The 15,952-nt window shown below is 44.0% G+C and overlaps 1 protein-coding gene across 1 annotated transcript in view; it reads right to left on the reverse strand.

Moving 5' to 3' along the window:
• micall2a (mical-like 2a) overlaps positions 1–15,952 on the reverse strand; it is a 91,142-nt gene that overhangs the window by 58,908 nt on the left and 16,282 nt on the right. The window contains exon 2 of the mRNA XM_080206439.1: positions 10,758–10,806. Within this exon, the coding sequence (XP_080062565.1) occupies positions 10,758–10,806 (49 nt within the window). The remainder of the gene's footprint in view (positions 1–10,757; positions 10,807–15,952) is intronic.

Consider the following 15,952-nt stretch of genomic DNA (forward strand, 5'->3'; position numbering starts at 1 on the left):
GTCACCCCAGTTGATGATCAGCTAACTGACACAGGACGTGGGATCTGACCTGACTCCTTGCTGCTTTGTAGTTTCCCCAGCCAGCAATATACTCACCAATCGAGTCACTGAAGCATTGCAGTCAAAGATTTATTGGCCAAAAACAAGTGATATTTACACAGAGCAATTTATGTGCCCCATTATATTTTAACTAACGACGCTGAGGGCAAAGGTCACCAACGATTACAGGCTGCAATTTCATTTATAAATCCGAGTGAGTTTTTTAAAACTAGAAATACAGAATGTAATTGATTTACACATCTCATTTCAAATCTCTACCAGAAATGTAGGTGTTCCCTTTGCACTGACATACAGTGAACAGAGAAGGCTCTCCAGACTCTAAAGCGGTGAAGTCAGTAATTGTCACCTCTCTGACACGAAAAAATTAATAACAAAATTGTAGTTATTTTAGTACACAGTTTAATTAATATTGTGATTATCCAGGGCCTTTTTATAATGTTGTTAGAATCCTCCATTTGCCAATCATACATTACTGCTTACACTTATTGAGAAATATTTATGAAAATATAAAAACTTATTATTTACCAATCAAATTTAATTTACTCCCAGCGTGCAGTCCAATCTAACAAATGACAACTTATCCAAAAGGTTTTTTTAAGGTTTCTTTTTCATTAATCTATAAAGAGCTATATTTGCTTTTGGAACATTTAAAAACTGTATTTTACAATGTATGAGGTGACTGTATTTGTATCACAGCACAGCATGGCGACAGTGCAGAAAAAGGCCATTCAATCCACCATACCTGTGCTAGCTCTCTGTAAGAGCTACTCAGTTGATCCCACTCCCCTGCTTTTTCCCTGAACTCCTGCATTTTCTTTCCTTTTCAGGTGGTTATTCCCTTTTGAAATCCACCACCCAGAAGCAAAAAAACAGTAAAAACTGAGAAGTAGGAATACTGGTCCAAATTGGTCTTGTCTACCTCTAAATGGAACACCAGTAAAAAGTGGGACATGAGAAGGCATATCCAAACTGTTTTTTCCCTTCTGGACACTGACTCTGCCCTCTCCACATTCAGATTCCAATCACTCACCACAGAAGTAAGTTTTTCCTAATGTAATGTTTTTCCTAATTGTTCTTTTCCCATCCATCTTAAATTGGTATCCTCTGGTTCTCAACTGCTTTGGCAATGGGAACAGTTTCTCTCTATCTGCTCCGTTCAGGTATCAAATCCCTCTAGCAAATCTCCTCGCTACCTTCTCTTTCCGAAGGAGATTTGATTTGATTTGGTTTATTATTCTCACATATATTGGGATATAGTGAAAAGTACTGATTCTTGCACGCAAAACAAACAAAGCATACCGATCATAGAACAGATAGGGGAGAAGGAAAGGAGAGTATGCAGAATGTAGTGTTACAGTCATAGCTAAGGTGCAGAGAAAGATCAACTTAATGCAAAGTAGGTCCATTGCAAAGTGTGATGGCAGTAGGGAAGAAGCTGTTTTTGAGTTGGTTGGTACCTGATCTCAGACTTTTGTATCTTTTTCCCAACGAAAGAAGGTGGAGAAGAAAAAGCCCGGAATGCACGAGGGCCTTAATTATGCTGACTGCTTTTCTGAGGCGGCGGGAAGTGTAGACAGAGTCAATGAATGGGAGGCTGGTTTGCATGATGGATTGGGCTATGTTCACAACTCTTTGTAGTTTCTTGTGGTCTTGGGCAGGGCAGGAACCATACCAAGCTGTGATACTTCCAGAAAGAATGCTTTCTATGGTGCATCTGTAAAAATTGGTGGGAGTCATAGCTGACATGCTGAATTTCCTTAGCCTCCTGAGAAAACAGAGGTATTGGTGGGCTGTTGGAGGGACCAGGACATGCTGTTGGCGATCTGGACATCTAGAAGCTTGAAGCTCTCGACCATTTCCACTTCATCACCAGAACAGCCCCAGCTTTGCCATCTATCCAAGTAACTGGACTCACTTATCCCGGCACCATTCTCCTAATCATCTTTTCTGCACCCTCTCTAAAAAAATTCACATCCATCCTAAAATGTAGTGCCCAGAATTGGATGCAATACTTTTGGTTGAGGCTATACCAGCACTTTTTGCACCACAATCTCTTTCCTTTTGTACTCTGTAACCTACGAGGTTCCTTGTGTTTGATTTTGTTTGGTTCTGGGGCAGGGAGAGCAGACAAGCTAAATTCGCTTGTTAAGTCACTGAGTGGGTTTCCAATGAGAGGAAGGATTGACAGTATGGTAAGCATCTGGGGATAAGGTTCATTAAAACATGTGGCAGGCCTGTTTGAGTTTCTGAAACACTCTTGCATCACCTGGACAAAGTCAGGCTTGTACAATAAAGTGACAAGGGTGAATAGTGAGAATATCAATGATGTTGTCTGGAGCAGCGGGAATGAGCTGCTGAGTGCCAGGAATTGTCGAGCTGATGTCTGCCAGTGAGCGATTATGTTCAGACTTGTGAAACACAAGCTAAGGCCCATCTTCCTCTCCGATTGCAGTGCTTACTTGGGAGCAAGTCTGTGCACTTCACAATACAAATCCTTTTAACTTTACACAGTTGCTAGTATCATACAGGATGTTTATGGATATTGTGTGTCCTTGGAGTGTACCTCAGGGCTCTGGGCCTCCACCCAATTATCCAGTTGATTGACTACACAAAACGCACGACCTTTTGGCCAAACCTGCAGCATGAAAGCGGTCACTTACTCAAAATGCCCTAACTATAATATCATGATGTGGAGATGCCGATATTGGAATGGGATAGGCACAGTAAGAAGTTTCATAACACCAGGTTAAAGTCCAACAGGTTTATTTGGTTGCACGAGCTTTCGGAGCACTGCTCCTTCATCAGGTGACTTGATGGTTATGCCCAATCTGTAACAACTCTTCATTCTAGATAGATGCCAAGTTATTAAGGCTAAACCTTGAAACCTGAGTGGTAAAGTTAGACGGCCTGGCCCTGGGACTTCGCTCCCTGGGCGTGAGGATCTAAATATAAGTTTTTAAGGAAAATGTGAAGGAATTGGATAAATAGTCTTCCTCTGGGCTCCAGGTTCAATTAAAGCAGGATTCAGCTAAAGACTAAAAAAGTCAAAAGACCAGAGAAGATTAAGGCAATTTTTTTTTCAAAGGAATCCTCCAAGAGTCAGATTTCCAAACAGGTCCATTACTTTTGCTTAAGCATGAGGGTTCGGGGTAGGAGGTTGTGCTCATAGGGTGGAACGGGCCTATCTCAGCATAGAACAGTTGGGCTGAATGGCCTGTTTCTGTGCTGATCAATCAATTCTTTGAAACCACAAGTCAAAAAAGGAATCCTCCAGTGTGTTATCATTCCTCATCCTCAGTGTGGCTTTGACAAGGCGGGTCCCATCCTTCTCCAACCACTGTTCCCCAAGCTGTGTGTGCTTGAGAAGGAACAAACGAGATGGAATGTGGAACTTCAAGGTCATGCCCTGAACTTGCACAATTTCCTATCTGTTGTGCAATTCCCCGCCTATATCTCGAATCTGACAAGATCAGGTCAAAACATGTTCATTGTTCAAAGTCTGTTAGGAGGTTTACTTTCAGTTTCACACAGACTCTGACCTCCCATTTACAGGCTCATTTCAATCATCAGCTTAGGATCATTGAAGACATTAGGGATATGCAGTCAATTTCTTTGTACTGTAATGGGTGGCATTCAATGTGATAGCATCATCAAAACCCACCATGTTAACTGCTGCAGAGTCCACTAACTGGCCAGAGGACCCAGTGAAAAAAAGGGTCTTCAAAGAACGAAGACCAACATCTTTAAACTGATGTGGTGATTGACTGCAAGAAACCCAAATTAGTGCTTTGATCCTCAGAGGGTGGCATGTCAGGGAGTCACCTCTTCACACAGAGCATGGTGGAAATCTGGAACTATCACTCCCAAAAAACTTTGGCAGCTTAGAATCAATTCCAGAAGTTCAGATTAGTCGATTTTTGTTAAACAGAGGCCATCAAACCGAGAGTTAAAATCAGCACGATCTAATTGAATGGCAAACCGGATTCATGTGGCCGAATGGCCAATTTCTGTTCTTTTGTTTCATTGTGCAATAACCAGTTACAGAATTTGAAAGAAGCAGAGAGCTCCTTTGTTCTCTGTTACACTTTTACTGAGGCTCGACTGTAATGTAATAAAGAACCAAACCTTCTGTTCTAAGTGTTGGCTGAAAGATCAATAATGGGCAGGACATCAGGGAGAACTCACCTGGTCACTTCAAAATCGCACCTTGGGATCTTTGACTTGCACCTGGGAGGGCAGATGCAACGTTAGCCTGATGTCTTGTCCCAAAGAAGCAGATTCACAGTGCAGCATTGCCTCTGGAAATGCTAACTTGGATAAGTGCCGAACTCTCGGGAAAGGAACTTGAACTCCCAACTCTGATTCCGAGATGAGCCGGTTACCCACCAGGCCACAGCATCAGCTCAACAATGGATCAACATCCAGAACACAAAGTGTATTGAACTGGGGCTGTCCTAAGGCTGAACTTACTCAGGAGGACACAGTATGAGACATTGAGGAGCAGGGAGAGGGGATTTGCCCAATAATTTTGTTTAAAAATAAGGGGCATGCTTTCACTGCTGAGGTGGGTAGCTTGAGTTGGAAAATTTCCAAACTCAGACCTGTCTCAGTTTAGAGAGTCCCACCAGATCCAATTTTTGTCCTGGGTGCTGGGGGGAATCAAGTAAGGCCCATGACCCTGAGAACAGATCCTGGCTGACTGCAAATCGGGCAATTGTCAAGGAGGCTTTGGTTCTGTGGAACTTTGTCCCAGTTGTTTCAAAAGTTATTAAACCCTTTATACCTAAACACTCAGCCCCTTACTCCCACCCCCCCCATCGCATCCATACCACTTCCATGCCAACACATGCCCCTAACCATCATACTCTCATGCCACTTCATATCCCACCCACCCCCCCCACTCTTCTCCATGCCAACTCTTGTCCTACCAACCTCCATGCCCCCTCAAACCCACATGCTACCTCCATGCCAGCTCATCGCCCCTCATTTCTCTCCATAACCACTCAACCAGCACTCACAATAGGCAGAGTTTAGAGGTTATGTATTGATGGAAAAAACTTCTAACTTCTAAAGCGTCATTCATACACACAATAATGAAGGATCACCCATTCAAGAAACACATTCAAAGCTTTCAAATCTCCTTATGAGGGTAGTGTCTTATAAAAACAAGCACATTTCTACACAGATTCCACATCAAAGATAGCTAATCCTTTAATAGTCTCTTTAAGATGAGAACTCAAATCTTCCTACTGAGAAAATTGAATTTTTTGAAACCTGGCCAAATATCCATGATAATAGGTCTTGAGGAAATGCCAACAAGAATTGAAAATACATAACTAGATGATTTTTTTTACTTCTAACCTAATCGAGGTGTTCTATCAATCAGAGCAGCCCAGCACAGGGTTTATTAAAACTCTGATAGCTTCAGCCTTTTTTCCCCCAAGTTTAAAGATTGGGGGATTGAAGAAAGGTTCATATCCTTGTACAAACCTTAACTGACCTACATTAATTCCATCAATTTGTGATTTCCCCTACTGTGGGTTAAAGTCCTTGCAATATAATGCTATCTATTCAACTTAGCACAAAGTTTAAATGACCCTGTTGAGGTTAGGCTCACCACCTGTATGAATCACACCTTGCCTCCTGACTAGCAGAAGTTGAATTTGTCAGAAATGGGGGCAGGACTTCTGGATCTGTGAAAATCTGGCCTTATGTTTTAACTCACACATTTCAATCCCATTTCTCTGCACAAAAGCAACTAAAGTATGCAGGATTATTGGGAAGGAACAGGGGAGTGGGTCTAATTGATAGCTATTTCGTAAATGAGCTAAATCACCAGCTTCTGTGCTGCAAGATGTTATGATGTTCTTGTGAACCCACTTGGGCAGCACAGTGTCACAGTGGCTAGCCTTGCTTCCTCAGAGCGCCAGGGACCCAGGTTCGATTCCCGGCTTGAGTCACCATCTGTGCAAAGTCTGCACATTCCTCCCGTGTCTGTGTGGGTTTCGTCTGCGTGCTCCAATTTCCTCCCACAGTGCGAAAGACATGCTAGTTAGGTGCCCTGGCCATGCTAAATTCTCCTTCAGTGTACCCGAACAGGCACCGGAGTGTGGTAACTAGGGGATTTTCACAGTAACATCATTGTAGTGTAAATGTAAGCCTTTTTGTGACACTAATAAATAAACTTTAAAAATGTTTGTTTCCAAGGCCATCCCCAATCACTCTTTCTATATAATTTGGGTTCAGGTCTCCCCTAAGTATCCTATATACTCTATTCTGATGACCTGTGATCCTTACCATTTGAACCCTTACCAGAGCAAACCACTGGCCTTGATTTATGTTATTTTTCCGAATATTTTTCAGAAAGCTGAATTAGAACAGCGGAAAGCACCAGGGTTTTTTTTCCATATTAGGAATTCACTGGTTCCCTTATCCCCCTGTAGTTCAAATTCCTGCTGCCTGGAATCATGCTCAGTGCTGGGGCCAAGGGCAGTGACATCCTTCCTGTGATTGAGGTAAGTGAAAGGACTGTAGCACAATCTAATCCAAATAGGATTAGGAGATATACCAAACAGCTGCTTTTCATTTGCTTTCGATAACTCATGTTAATAAAAATGTAAAAGGGATTGAAAGCAAAGTTCAAGCACAATTTCGCAATCAGGCAGAGTGCCTGACAAACAGGCACAAAGATTATAACTGTGCTCCAACACTCTGGTACGCAATAAGAACCATCCACAAGTTTCCCAAGTACATCTTGCACACAGGTGCAGTGAGCCTCGCACCCGCTGAGCTGGGCATGACCAGCCGGGCATAGCCAGCACTCCTGCCTGAGTCAAAAGTCTGTAAGTCCAAGTCCCACTCCAGGAATTTGAGCACAAAGGTCTCAGCTGACATTCCAGTGAAGTTATTGAGACAGTGTGACGCTGTTGGAAAAGGTGTCTATCAGAGGAGAAGTTAAACCAACTGCTCCTTTCACTCTCTCACTTGGACATAAAAGATCCCATGGAATTACTTTGAAGAAACACAGGGGAGTGTCCCCGCTCCCCCCCCACCCCAGCATCCTGCTTCACATTTACTCCTCATTCAACCGCAATAAAATAGATTATCTGGTCATTGTCGCATTTCTGTTTACAGGAGTTAACTTTGTACAAAATGGCTGCCACTCTTCCTACATAAGTACAAAGTAGTAATGAACATCAAAAGCATTTTGGGACATCCTGAAGCTGTTAAGGTCACTGCAGAAATGTAGATGTTTTCCTTCTAAGGTGACCTTTGAACCCAGCACATAAACCTCACCATAAATCCACATAGCTATTGGCAGTCAAGGCTGTTCAGCCCCTTAGGACTGCTCTCCCATTGAGTTATTCTTTGTCACCAGTCCTTGCGTTTTTAAAATCATAGAATCCCTACAGTGCAGAAAGAGGCCAGTCAGCCCATCAAGGCTCCACTGACTGTCCAGCAGAACATCTTATCCAGGCCCACCCCATGTGCCCTATCCCCACAGCCCATGTATTTACCCTGATAATCCACCTAATCTACACATCTTTGGACACAAAGGTGCAATTTAGCATGGCCAATCCACCTAACCTACACACCTTTTGGACTGTGGGAGAAAACCGGAACACCCGGAGGAAATCCATGCAGACACGGGGAGAACATGCAGACTCCACACAGACAGTGACCCAAGGCTGGGATTGAACCCGGATCCCTGGCACTGTGAGGTAGGAGCACTAACCACTGTGCCGCCCCAAAAATTGAGGCTGACTTGCTTCCACACTGCAACTGAGAGGCTTCAGTTTGCTCTCGATGATAAAACTCAAGGTGTTCAGAACCCTCCCAGATTCTCGTCCTCCACTTTGGCCGGTCTTGCACCACGGATTCCCAAGTGTTGGTGGGAATGTTGCACTTTTTCAGGAAGGCTTTAATGGTGTCTTTGAATCATTTCATCTGCCCTTGTGGGGCTCCCTTGCCATGTCAAACAAAGCTCCAAAGTAGAGCGCTTGTTTCAGGAATTTTACATCAAGAAAAGTAAAAGAAGCCAAATAATGAATGGCCTGACAGGAGACGATCAACGCGGGCATCGCATCCACATCAATATTCAATTAATTAACAATTAATGTTCTGCAATGCACGTGATTCACAGGAACATATGAGATGAGAGAAAGATATATACATCATTTACTTGATATTTTAAATCAAAAGCAGGGGCTGGAGTGTTACTCATGCCGAGAGCTTCCTGGAGCCACCAGGAATTAAACATTAATCCTGTAGACACTGCACTGAGCAGGAGAAAAACCATAGAAGCATTTAGAAATTATGTTTCATTCGCTTTCTTTCTGGCAATGGGAACAAAAGGCTGATCAGGTGGGGGTGTGGAGGCAGGAGGTCATGTGATGAAAGTTCCAGCAATGCGTCCAGAACATCGACTCAGTGTTGGCAACCTTACTTACCAGGGACAGGGACAAAGCTTGGGTGTGCCCTTCGCAAAGCAACTGAACTTTGATCTTATAATCATCGCAGCTGTCCTCATCACCTCCCCAATCTTTTCTGAAGTCACATATGTAGGAGCCCATTTCTCAACATTTTTAACCCAATGCATGGATTCCTTTATGGAGTTAAAGTTGCCATCCTTATTTAGTTTGATGTGACTCCAATCCCACACCAATAACATTCAGCTGCAGCTGAAACATTGCCAACTGTTCAAGATAACTCCCCAGCACCTTCTCAGCACAGGTGGGAATGGTCTATCAATGCCAGTATTATCGGAAACACCCATGGCCCAAGAATCAATTTTAAAATATACATTTTTACACATGCACAGGAAGATCCCAGACTTGCCATACCCAATACCTCATAAATTAAGAGGCAAATTTCTGAAATTGGGGATTTGGTGTAAAATCATGAGTTGCAATCTTTTTCCAAACATCAATCAATATAGTTGGCAATAATAAATTAATGAATTGCATTAATGGCTTATTTAAACACTAACAGATTAGTGTCTTTAGTAAAAACTAATCAGTTTCTGAAAATGTTTTATTTAAAAACTGCCTGGACAATGCCAGGATGTAGTGTCAGTGATGGGTGTTGCATGGGGGAGGTGTTGAGTTGGGGGGGGGGGGAGTTGTGTTGGGGGTATGTTGCATGGGGAAGGTCTTGCATGAGGGGTTGTTGCATGAGGGGTTGTTATGTGAGGGGAGTGTTGTTTGGGGGCTGTTGCATAGGGGATAGTGTCTTTGGGGAGGTGGGATCTGCAGGGAGTTGCATGGAGGAGGGTTAGCATTGGAGGGGCATTCATGGGCTGTTGGGATGCTGCATGAACAGAACTCCCATTTGCCTGATGAAGGAGCAGTGCTCCAAAAGCTTGTGGCTTTTGCTACCAAATAAACTTGTTGGACTTTAACCTGTGTTGTGAGACATCTTACTGTGTAATCCCCAATTGGCAGAGAGACAATCAACTGCCCAATTTACACCGCTTCACAAAAAACATTCCCCAGATTTCACAGCCCTCTCACAAGATCACAAGCCAGCCTAAATTTGACAGAGAGGTTGAGTCTTTTGCAACAGTTCGGGAGAGTTGGCATGTCTGAGATCCCACAAGCAACAGATGATTTGAATGACCAGCAGATCTGTTTTTGGTGAAATGATTTGAGGGAAGAATGTTGGCCAAGAAACCAGAAGACCTCATTTCTCTTCTTCCAGTATTGACACCAGGGACTGAGCCCTGTGGCAGGGTGTGGGGTCAGAGACGGGGAGTGTTCACACGACCCCGGCCTCACTGAATGTACATTTTTTGCAATGGTTCACATGTGGGGGTGGGGGGGATGGGGTAGTTGGGGGGGGAGGCGGGGAGAGAGGGAGGCAGCTGGTGCTTTGCCATCATATCTGGGCACCATTTTTAAAAGGCATTGGGATATAGCTGACCCATCATTACAGATTGAAGATGGACCTCCAGGAACACTCAAAGGTTGGAAGATGAACCTTTGCAATGACATTGAATCTGAAAGCCCCACCTGAAAGATGCTGCATGTTCCAAGGTCCATCATTGCTGGAAGCCTCCATCCTGAACTCTGGAGGCAGCACCAATCCTTCTTCAGCTGATATGTATCGTCACATTAGTCCAGGCGTCTTCTGGACGGACATGATTTCCCACTGGCATCACGGACAATTGGGTGTGGGGGAGGGGTCAATTCAGCTCAGGCCTTCATTTGCATCCCATTAGCGGCATGCAAACCAATCTCATACCAGTGGGAACTGCAATCCACTATGACAGGCAGGGGCAGGATATCCCGTCGCCATTTTATACTGGCCTGAAAACCAGTGTTTGTTTCCTGCCACAAGATTAACACCACCCCCATCCATTCCCCCAATCCCCCCACCCATTCCCCCAACCCCAAGCCACCTGCCATTAAACCAGCTGCACAGGGTATGAGGACACTCAGATCTTTCTCATCTCCCACAAACAGCAAACAAAGCCTTGGGTTATTATTACACTGGGAAGATGGCACCTCTTCACCATAGTCTCAGCCTAAATTAGCTGTTCAGATTATTGCTGGGATCTGAACCCACAGCCCGGGGTAGAAACTGTGTGGGCAAACACTACATTCCCTCATATACTTCACAGATATCAGTCACCCAGACAGCCCATGCCCAACACGAAACAACCCACAACTGAAAATTTAACAAGCATTACCACTTACCAAGTTATTATTCTCATAGATGTCTTCTTTCTTAAGGGAATCAAAAGGTCTGTAAGTGAAACAAAAAAAAAATTTGTATACAGCCATCAACGTGTCCCCCCATAGGAATTAATTATAGATCCCCATCATGAGGGGTACACTAGCCAAGTGCTAACATTACTGCCTAGTAATCCAGAGGCTCAAACTAATAACCTCGAGATATTCATTCAAAATCTCACCATAGCCACTGAATCATAAAATGCGGGTAGGCAGGTATAGCAAGTAATCCGGAAAGCTAATAGAATGTTATCGCAAAGGGAATTGAATACAAAAGTAGGGAGGTTATGCTTCAGTTACACAGGGCATTGGTGAGACCACAGCTGGAGTATTGTGTACAGGGCTGGTCTCCTTACCTTAGGAAGGGTGTAAATGCAGTGGAAGGAGTTCAGAGAAACTACTAGACTAACCCCTGGAATGGATGGGTTGTCTTGGCAGGAAAGATTAGACAGGCTAGGCTTGCAGCCACTGGAATTCAGAAGAGTTAAGAGTTGGCTTTATTAAAACATATCAGATCTTGAGGGGTTTTCCAGGGTTGATGTGAAGCAGATGTTTCCTCTTGTGGGAGAATCTAGAACTAGGGGTCACTTAAAAACAAAGGTCACCCATTTAAGACTGAGACGAGGAGAATTTTTTTTCTCACAGAGTTGTGATTCTTAGGAACTTTCTTCCCCAAAAGACAGTGGGAACAGAGTCTTGGAATATTTCTAAGGTCGAGCTAGACCAATTCTGGATAAGCAAAGGGGTGAAAGATTATCGGGGGTAGGCAGGAATGTGGAGTTGAAGTTACAACTAGACCAGCCTTGGTCGTATTGAATGTCAGAGCAGGCTCGATGGGCCGAGTGGCCATCTCCTGCTTCGAATTCGCATGTTCATGTGTTCATATGAGGAATTTACTTCAATTCATTCGACAAAATCTAGAATGAAAAGATAGTGGATTAACGATAGCTACAAAAACATTGTGTTTACTGATGTCTGTTAGGGAAGGAAATCTGCCATCCATACTCAATCTGGCCTACGTGTGATTTCAGACACACAGCAATGTGGGTGATGCTTAACCACTCTCTGAAATGGCCTAGCAAGCCACTCGGTGGTATTCAGAAAGGCAGCTCATCACTGCCACCTTCTCAAGGGCATTTAGGAATGAGTAATAATTGCTGCCCTTTCCAGTGAAACCCACCCCCATAAACCAGTGATCCTTCCTCTAACATAAGGTCAGAAGCGGGGATGTTCACTGATGATTGCACAACGTTCAGCACCATTCACACCACCTAAAACACTGAAGCAGTCCGTGCCCGCATGCAGAAAAACCTGGACAACATTTAAGCTTGAGCTGATAAGTGGGCAAGTGAAATTAGTGCAACACAAGTGCCAGGAAGTGACCATCTTCCCTTTGCATTCAACAGCATTGCCACCACCACGTTCCCCCACCATCAACATCTTGGAGTTACCATTGACTAGAAACTGAACTGGGCCAACCTTATAAAAACAGTGGCCGCAAGAGCAAGTCTGAGGATGGGAATTCTTCAGTGAGAACCTCACCTCCCAACTCTCCAAAGCCCATCCACAATCTACAAGGCACAAATCAGGAGTATGATGGAATGACTGCAGCTCCAACAACACTCAGGAAGCCTAAAACCGTCCAAGACAAAGCATCCTGCTTGATTGGCAGCCCATCCAGCAGTTTTAACATTCGCTCCCTCCACCACTAAAACACATTGGTGGCAATGTGTCCCATTACAAGATGCACTGCAGCAACTCACCAACACTTTTTTGACAGCACCTTCCAAACCTATGACCTCTAACACCTAGAAAGACAAAGGCAGCAGATGCATGGGAACACCACCACCTACAACTCCACAGTCCCCAATCCCAAGTCACTCACTACCCTGACTTGGAAGTATATCACCATTCCTACACTGTCAAAATCCATCCCTCACAACACTGTGGCTGTACCTACACCAGAAGAACCGCTACTATTCAAGAAAGCAGCTCACCACCACCTTCTCAAGGGCAATTAGGGATGGATCCTTTCAGCAAATAAAAATGAGTTTTAAAAACTAAGGAGATGTTAGGATGGATTCCAACACATCAAATAGGGAGGTTTTACAAGGAGACAAAGAAGTTGAAAAGAATTCCAAAGTTTCAGGCCTACCTAGCTGAAGGCACAGCTGCCTAGAGCAGAATAACAAAAACCGTCTACTCAAATGGCCAGAATTGGAGGAATGCCGAGATCTCAGAGGGTTGGAAGTAAAACTGAAGGAGATTACAGAGATTGAGGCCATCAAGGGATTTGAAAACATCATGAAGAATTCTAAATTAGAGGAATTGTTGGAGTGGGAGACAGTGTACGTCAAAGAGCAGAGGGATGATAGGTAACAGGGACAATTTTGAACTGAGGGGTGGAATTTTCCCATCCTTCCCGCCATGGGAATCATAGCAAGCGGGGTGGGGAGGGGGGTGCCGTGCGAAGGTCCATTGACCTCAGGCAGGGATTTCTGGTTTTGGGGCAAGCGCGGATGGGAAACCCACCTTAGAAGTTGATAATGGGTGGATGAGCAGATGATTTTTCAATTATCTGAAAATTTACACTTAAAATCCTTTTTTTATTAATGCTGGTTGGTCAGCATCTATTGCCCATCCCTACTTGCCCAAGGACAGTTGAGAGTTAACTACATTGCTGTGGCTCTGCAGTCCACATGTAGCTCAGACCAGTTAAGGATTTCCTCCCCTAAAGGACATTAGTGAAGCAGATGGGTTTTTCTGACAATCGACAATGGTTTCATGGTCATCAGTAGGTTCTTAATTCTAGATAATTTTTATTGAATTCAAATTCCACCATCTACCATGGCGGGATTCGAACCGGACCTCCAGAATATTAGTTGTTTCTGGATTAATAGTCTAGTGCTAATATCACTAGGCCACCACTTCCCCCTGTGACACACACAAGTGAAACAGATGATCCTATTATAGGATGTCTGAACAAGTATTATAGACACAATACATCACCAGACACTCATTATTTGTCCACCAGTGTAATTCCACTGATATTCCACTTAGCACACAGGCACTCAGCAGGCATACAGCACAAAGTGTTGTACGCCTTTCCTTTCTGCTCCCCACTCACAGATATCAGAAGTATTTGTGGAACAGGAGACACATGCACCAAACAGGAAGTGACTCTCCCACAAAAAGGCAGTGCTCCTACTGGGATATTGATGTCAGGCATGGCTCAAAGGGTGAGTGATAACATTACAAAAAGTAATGAAGTGGCTGTGAAGCACTTTGGGACATTCCAGGGTCCTGATGGACTCGATATAAATGCAAGTTCTCTCTTTAAGAATAAATACACTTCAGCCAATACACATGGTGTGATATCCTTAATTCATCACCTGGAAATGTCCACATGTTCTTAATGATACTGCCTTCCAGCCACAACCACACCATATGCGGAAGGTCAGAATGAGTAATTGTCTTGGTGGATGCTTTTCACACTCAAGTGAGACCTTATTAATGAAAATTTCATACACCAGTCATTACACTTTACTGAAACCCTGGGGGTGGAATGGAACCAGGGCAGGGTTAAGGGGCAAGATGCATTAATCCATGCCAGCCTCATGTACTTTTTCCTACTGCCATGCAGTGGCACTGAAACAGGCACAGATCTAGGGTGACACGGTAGCACAGTGGTTAGCACTGCTGCCTCACAGCTCCAGGGACCTGGGTTAGATTCCTGACGTGAGTCACTGTCTGTATGGAGTTTGCACATTCTCCTCATGTCTGCATGGGTTTTCTTCAGGTGCTCCGGTTTCCTTCCACAGTCCAAAGATGTGCGGGTTAGGTTGATTGGCCATGCTAAAATTGCCCCTTCATGTCCTGAGATGTGTAGGTTAGAGGGATTAGTGGCTAAAATATGTAAGTATATGGGGGTAGGGCGTGGTAGGACTGTGGTCAGTGCAGACTCGATGGGCAGAATGGCCTCTTTCCATACTGTAGGGTTTCTATTATTTCTATGTCGAAGATCCCTACAGAATGGATCAGATAGAGAGCTATAAACTGGATTTATATTCAGTGAATGTTTAGAGCAATGGAATAACAAAATTAATGAGCCACCTCAAAGCAAACTATGGAACTAACATTCAAATGAGTCTGTACCACTGACAGCATTCAATGGCAGGAAATATCATCTCAATCCATAATGCAGGTGGCCATTTATAGTAAGTTCATTGTTTTTAGCCACAATAAGGCTAAAGGTTGTTTTGTGATTGGCAACTCCAGATGCATATTATCACAATTAGGAGTTTCCGCTCTCAGTTATTGACAGGGAAGCAAAGGGGCCACTCACAGGAACACTTCACCTCTTCCTTCACCGTGTTTCATTCCAGAAGTTGACCATGATCTATCAATATTTTACTATGTGAGCAGAGGACATTATTTACTCACCAGCTTGCGCAACTCAGCAAGGTTTTTCTGGGATCAGAAGCAGATATCTCTCTCACAATATTCATTGATATACCTTCCAGCAGTAGCCACTGAATAGCAATCAGGATTAGGAGTCCCAGACGCTTTCCACCACCCTTGCCGTGCCTCAGTTGTTAACAGTCAGTACCCGGTGAGAGGGCAGGTGGTTGCACTAACCTGGCTGGCCTTTCGAGGCAGGAGTGAATTAAAACCCCACTCCAAGACTTGAGGGCAGAAGCTGAAGTGACAGCACAACACAATACTGCAGGGAGGGTGCTTCAGCGCCAAGCGCTGTCACCTTGGATTGTAAACTTGAGTCTCCAAGAGTTAAGGACTAATCTCCAGGGCACTGTTGCAATTTATTTTCACTTTAGAATACAGAGTATAAGACCGACAACCACAAATCATCCAGTGGGATTGCTTTGCATTCATTGTGGGGAAAGAAGGATCCATGAGGATGAAGATGTCGAGCGGCTAATGGGACAGGGGAGTTAGAGGAGGAAGGCATATGATGAGTCAATTTTCATATCAAACATTGATTTTTTTTATTAATTTACAGGATGTGGGCATTATTAGCTAGATTCACATTTATTGCTCATCCCTAGTTGTCCTTCAGAAGGTGCTGGTAATCTGCCTTCTTGAACAACTGCAGTCCCTGAGGTGTTGGTGCATCCACAGAGCTATTAGGGAGGGAATTC

The sequence above is a fragment of the Carcharhinus amblyrhynchos genome, chromosome 18 (genome assembly GCF_965287045.1).
Source record: "Carcharhinus amblyrhynchos chromosome 18, sCarAmb.v2.hapA, whole genome shotgun sequence".
In the NCBI taxonomy this organism is placed as follows: Eukaryota; Metazoa; Chordata; class Chondrichthyes; order Carcharhiniformes; family Carcharhinidae; genus Carcharhinus; species Carcharhinus amblyrhynchos.